This window comes from Bacillus rossius, chromosome 15, assembly GCF_032445375.1.
Source record: "Bacillus rossius redtenbacheri isolate Brsri chromosome 15, Brsri_v3, whole genome shotgun sequence".
Classification (NCBI taxonomy): Eukaryota; Metazoa; Arthropoda; class Insecta; order Phasmatodea; family Bacillidae; genus Bacillus; species Bacillus rossius.
In genome coordinates this window covers 9217133-9223159 of record NC_086342.1, presented here as the reverse complement: position 1 = coordinate 9223159, position 6027 = coordinate 9217133, and the positions used below count along the sequence as shown (strand labels likewise).

Sequence of the window (6027 nt, the reverse complement as noted above, 5' to 3'; positions counted from 1 at the left end):
TGTTAAAACATTATACTCTTTAAATAACTGCTTAACAAACTAAGTTTCCAAAAATCTATACATTTTGTAATTTTATTTACATAACTATTTGTTAAAAGTAAAATATCTCGGGGGAATTATAATAGAATAGGTATGAAAAAAATATTTTTGAGCTAGTAAACTTTAGACATGTTGTATTTTTTAAAATTTATTTCCTCTTAATATTTTTTTTTTCTCAAATCTTTTTTCTTGAAAATCAAATATTTCGTATACTAAGGATTTGATGGTATTTGAAGATTTGATTGGCCCATCCCAAGTTTTAAAATTTTAAAAATTACTTTTTATTTACAACAAAGAAACAGCTTAAGATGGGCTTTACGGAACCTTCATTCAGTGCTATTTGCACCACTTAGTGGTGACACTTTACCTGATAGAAGCACTCAATATTTCTACTGTAGTACACTTGTAAACGTGTCCACACGAGCCTGCATACTGCTGTAATAAAATTTACCAGAGATCATTCAAAATAATCTGAAATTTTCCCTGGTGCTATCATCACTACTGATTGTGCACATTTTATTTTTATCAATGTCATTTAAATTTGTGAATTTGTGAACAGACATACAGCAATAATTGTCTGGAAATGAGAACAGTAAAAACTGTGATTTCAATAAAGAAGAATTGTCGACATTATTTATTAGTTACATCTCAGAATGAGGATTTAAAAAAAAAAAAAAAAAAACTAAACTTACTAAATTTTAATTATATATTAAAATAATGAACATGTAAAAAAAATTATATATTTTAATACAGTAGTATTACATCGTAAAAATCACAAAATGTTTTTTTTTTTTCCCCTTTCCACACTGCTTGTCCGAGAGAGACGGCCACGTAACATACGGATATCAGTGTTACGAATCGCCTATCCTAGGCGCGCTTGGCTGAAACAGGGAAGAAAACGGGGGCCACGTGTCAATGTGCTCTCCGGTCTTTCTCCGGGAAGCAAAGTTACATCAGACAGCTTACACTTCAATTATGATATTTTTTTTTTCAATGCAAAAGCAGCATTTATAATCAACTATATAGTTTTACCGTAAAAAATATATATATACCTATATATAATTTTGAAACATGCATCACAGAAACATTTTTACACTCGCAATAAACACCAAAACAGTACTGTCTCAATTAACCGAGTTAATTTGGACCACAAAAATCTGGAACAACACGGATTTAATAATAAAATTGTCTTGGTTTTCAGTTGGTCTAGTGGTGTCATTTTTGAGGATGAAATTTTTCCAGAATTTTTTTTGGTGTAAATTCTTTCACACCACTCCCTGATTTCCCAAACAGTAAAATGGGATCTTTGCTTTTTTTTTATATATATTTTCTTTGGGCTTCTAGCAAATGTTTCAAAAGTCTTTACTGGTAACGGCGTTTCAGATTGTCTCTGACAATACAGAACCTCGGTTGATCAAGACTCTACTGTATCATCTTATATTCTTTTCCAAGTTTTCACTATGAGTTAATATTCTAGACAATTCTGTAAAAACTCAGAACCAAACGAGCATTAAGTCACAATTATACAACTTTACAGCATACTTTCAGCGATACTGAGCATAGATCTAAGGGGGGCGGTAAATATGTAGTTTAGCGGTATTTGCGAAAACAAATGTTAAAATTCCGAAAATACTTTTATTATATGCTCTTTCACTTCCTCTTTTCATTAAACTCGGCGGAGAAAAGAAATTCCAAATACTTTAGGAGATATCGAATTTTTTAATTCTCATCACAATACCTGTGCATTCATGCGGATTCAATATTGTTTCTTGTTTACGAGTATGAATTTTTTTTTTCGTGACGTAGGTGAACGACTACATCATTTTCTACTAATTGCAAAGGAATTGTACCCGGCTCTAACTTAGGTGAGTTTTTAACGTTTCAAATTTTAATGTTTTATTTAGCAAGTAATAAGTAAAAAAAAATTACGTGAGTTCCTACTGTTCATCCTTTGTCCCGGTTTGTTTGGTCAGGTCAGTTACATTAAAAATACTTTAAAACTAAACAACCATTAAAATTAATTCACATTATTTTTAATGTCCGCTTAGTTTGAAAGTATTTATAATGTAGCTGACCTGACCTAATCGACCCCCCCCCCCCCCCCCCCCAACGGAATTAAGAAGCCCTTCACTGAGGGCAGCCTGCCTGCACTTGCAAAAGCTGTGAAACAGAGTAATGTCAAAACTATGTCTCATGGTCCATGGATAACTTTAAGTATTTTTAAAAGTTTTCTGCTTTTTGCGTGCATGTAGGCCAAAACATGGGCAGTATACAACATACAAGCATCACATCCAGAGATGACGTGCGGTTAACCCCTCATGCAAATCCCACAGATGTGACGCCCCCGACTATACTTTACTGTGTTTTCCATCAACATGAGGCCGGAAGGAAGTAATTTATGATTAATTTCTTCCAAATAGAAGAGATAAACTCTTGCCCGATGCTTTAGAAAATTTCTGAGCGAGTTACATTATCTTTGAAAACTAACTTGTAACAAATAATATGCAGAACACAAAAATCATCAAAATTTGGACTAAGGCTCCTTTGGATTCAAGGTACAAAACTGCCTTTATTGCTTACAGAAACACATAAATGATAAATTTTTATGTGAAAGCTAAAATAATTTTAATTGTGAGATAAACATGAACCATATTCTTTTTCTTTCAAAATCTGAAGTTGTTAACACTGTTTTTGGTAAATATTTACAATCGCGGTAGATGCCAAAAAAAATTCTAAAAATCTGAAAATACTTTTATTCTGTGCCCTTTCACTTCCTCTATTCAAAACAACCGGCGGAGGTAAGAAATTCCAAATACTTTAGGAGATATCGAATTTTTTAATTTCATTATATGTAGAGTCGCGGTAGATGCCAAAAAAAATGCTAAAAATCTGAAAATACTTTTATTCTGTGCTCTTTCACTTCCTCTTTTCAAATCAACCGGCGGAGGTAAGAAATTCCAAATACTTTAGGAGATATAGAATTTTTTAATTTTCATCACAATACCTGCGTAGTATGCGGCGATGACCATTGTTTCTTGTCATAGATAATAAGGTTTCTTGTTTACGAGTATCATGTTTCTTATTGGACAATTTTGTCACGTGACTGTTCCGTGATTGGCCAGTATTCAAATGAACCAATATGTGATTATTTATTCCGTGATTGGTCAGTATTCAAATGAACCAATACGTGATTATTTATTCATTTATTGTTCAATACGATGTTTAATTAATCGGTCAACTTCTGCCGTGAACGACTACATCATTTCCTTATAGTGACAAAGGAAATGTACTCGCCTCCAACTTAGGTGAGTTTTTAACGTTTCTAATTTTAAAGTTTTTTTTTTTTGATATTGTTGCGCAATAAGTAAAAAAAAAAAATTACGTGAGTTGTTGTTCATCATTTGTCCGGGTTTTGTTAGGTCAGGTCAGTTACATTATAAATAATTTAAAACTAAAGAACCATTAAATTAAATTCACATTATTTTTAATGTTCGCTTAGTTTGAAAGTATTTATAATGTAACTGACCTGACCTAATCGACCATTTTATTTATTACGCATTCACTTACACACGTCAAAATAAAAAATGGCGACGTTCGAAGGGTTAAACAGGCGTTGTATTGCTAAATTAAAAAATTCGATATCTCCTAAGGTATTTGGAATTTCTTATCTCCGCCGGTTGATTTGAAAATAAGAAGTGAAAGAGCATAGAATAAAAGTATTTTCGGATTTTTAGCATTTTTTTTTGGCATCTACCGCGATTGTAAATATTTACCCTGTTTTTTTACGAACTATTTTGAATGTTAAATGAGATGGGTGGAGTAATCTGAGGTAGGTACCTTAGTATTTATCACATTAGCTGTAATGAATAAAGGTATATTTTACCCTAATACTTAATAGATCAAAATCTGACTAAAAATCACAGGCTAAGTATTACAAACACTTCACTAAATTACTTTATAAAACTATTCTTGTGATCCTGTCTCACTGGATGTTTTATCTAGAATGCACTAGGAACACCAAAAGTACTAGTTTTTGATTACACATGGTATTTAAATTTAAAAAGTGTTACTATATCGTATTGAAAACACCATGTTTTTAGTGAATGTAACCTAATACTAAGTATCAAAATATGGTGGGAAAAAAGGAACCGGTGGGGGGAATTAAGTTTAGCATGTTAACTAACAGATTGTTTCTGCCAAGTTTGCAGTTATACTTCACAGTTGATCAGACAAAATATATTGAGAGTAACTAAGTCTAAACTACATTTAAGTAATTGCATAATTATGAAGTCTAGGAGCTTTCCTAAAAAAAAAATAACAATAAATTTCAAAAAAACTGTTGTTTTGGGTAATGCAATTAATTTTCAACAATCCTACAAAAGCACCTTTTTAAAATTTAGTTATTTCTTTTATAACCTACATTCTAATTGCAAATCATGTATATGCAACCAAAATTTTGAGCCGGACTATAACAAAAAGCACACCTGTCTACCTGCAGCATTACATACAAAATAATTTAAAATAAAATAAATCAAGCAGCATACCGTTATCACTTTGCTTACACTCCAGAATTCTGTGGTGAAGATTTGCCATTAAGAGTATTAAAAAAAAAAAAGTCATAATCACCAAAATTTGCCTTTGAGGGGATTATTAATTAAAATTAAGAAAAACCAAAAAACATGGGGTTGGTTTTTTTTCTCTCGCAAAAGCTGCTAGACTTCACTTATACCAACTATTTCTATGTGCCTACTTCTTCATAGGTGGTCCCATCGGCCCACCAAGTATAGGCGGCCCGCGCATCGGGCCCATAGGTCCCATCGGCCCCATCGGCATCATGGGCCCCATCATGGGCGGCCTCATGCCCATCATGGGGGGCATGGGCCCGTGCGGTCCCATCATCATGGGCCCCATGTGCCCCTGGTGCATGCCAGGGGGGCCCATCATGCCGGGGCCCTGCTGAGGGGGACCGTGCACGGGCCCGGGCGGCCTGGGGGGCCCGCCGTGGGTCATGCCGCTGGGGGGAGGTATGGCCGCGCCCTTGCTGGACGCGAAAGGGTTCGACGCGATCTTGCCCGCCTTGAAGGCGGCCGTCGTGGCGTCGATGAGGTGCTGCGCCTGCTCCTCCATCCACTTCTGGTAGTAGAACTTCACGTTGTCCTTGTGCTTGCGGCCCTGGCAGTGGGTCTTGCGCACGGAGGGCGAGTCGTGCGTCAGGTACGTGTCGCAATAGTCGCAGTAGTACTTCGGCATCGCGGCGACTGGAAACGAACCATCCTGGGAGAAATGAACTGAACGGGAAGCCTACAACTCACGCAGTTTCGGTTCCCTGCCACGTTCGTGCAACTTCGGATTTCTCTCAAAAATTTAAATTTAAAAAAAAAAATCGAAGGGTTAGGTTAGGCCAGTCACAACATGCTTGTTTTTATTGGAAACTTCTGATTTAGCGGCTGAAGTGGCATTAATACCAAAACGCAAAACTTCGGAAATCTTCGGAAATGCTTGCAGGGAACCGAAACTACGTGATTTGTAGGCTTCCCGAGAAATGAACATTTCGCTTCAGAGAACACATCACATTATTGGCATGCACCTTACGCACTACGAAAGACTAACTGTTCTTACCAAAAACTTCAGGACGTTGTAGTCCTAAATCACTCGTTCGCCCCACAAGAACCTACCACAATACTTAAAGAGTGTCTCTGACAGTACAACTGAAAATGTAAACACCAAATTTCTAGATTCGACGGTGGTTATTGTCATAGAGTAAATAAACCAAAGACTACATATTAAGGACACAAAACTCGAAGAAGTAAAATACTAGGAAAGTATTTTCCGTTTTACAATCTGCGTATACTACAATGATCGTATGTTGAGCGAATAACGAAAATGAGAAGACTGAGTGAACAGAGTTCATATTATGCCCGTTCTAGAATGGCACGGAAAAAGAGACGGATCACGTAAACGGAAATGAATCTCCCGGGACATTTTACT

The 6027-nt window shown here is 35.7% G+C and overlaps 1 protein-coding gene across 2 annotated transcripts; it reads right to left on the bottom strand.

Moving 5' to 3' along the window:
* Positions 1-767: 767 nt before the first annotated feature.
* On the bottom strand, positions 768-5808 carry LOC134539380 (U1 small nuclear ribonucleoprotein C). 2 transcript variants are annotated; one of them, XM_063381367.1, is made up of 3 exons: positions 5659-5808; positions 4790-5297; positions 768-920 (listed from the first exon to the last, which is right to left on the bottom strand). In XM_063381367.1, exons 2-3 carry the CDS (start codon positions 5287-5289, stop codon positions 902-904), a joined length of 519 nt encoding a protein of 172 aa, XP_063237437.1. In that variant the 5' UTR covers positions 5290-5297; positions 5659-5808; the 3' UTR covers positions 768-901. The 2 variants fall into 2 exon arrangements, with proteins under 2 accessions (XP_063237437.1, XP_063237438.1); XM_063381368.1 differs by having other exon boundaries at positions 4790-5313; positions 5659-5794.
* Positions 5809-6027: the final 219 nt, after the last annotated feature.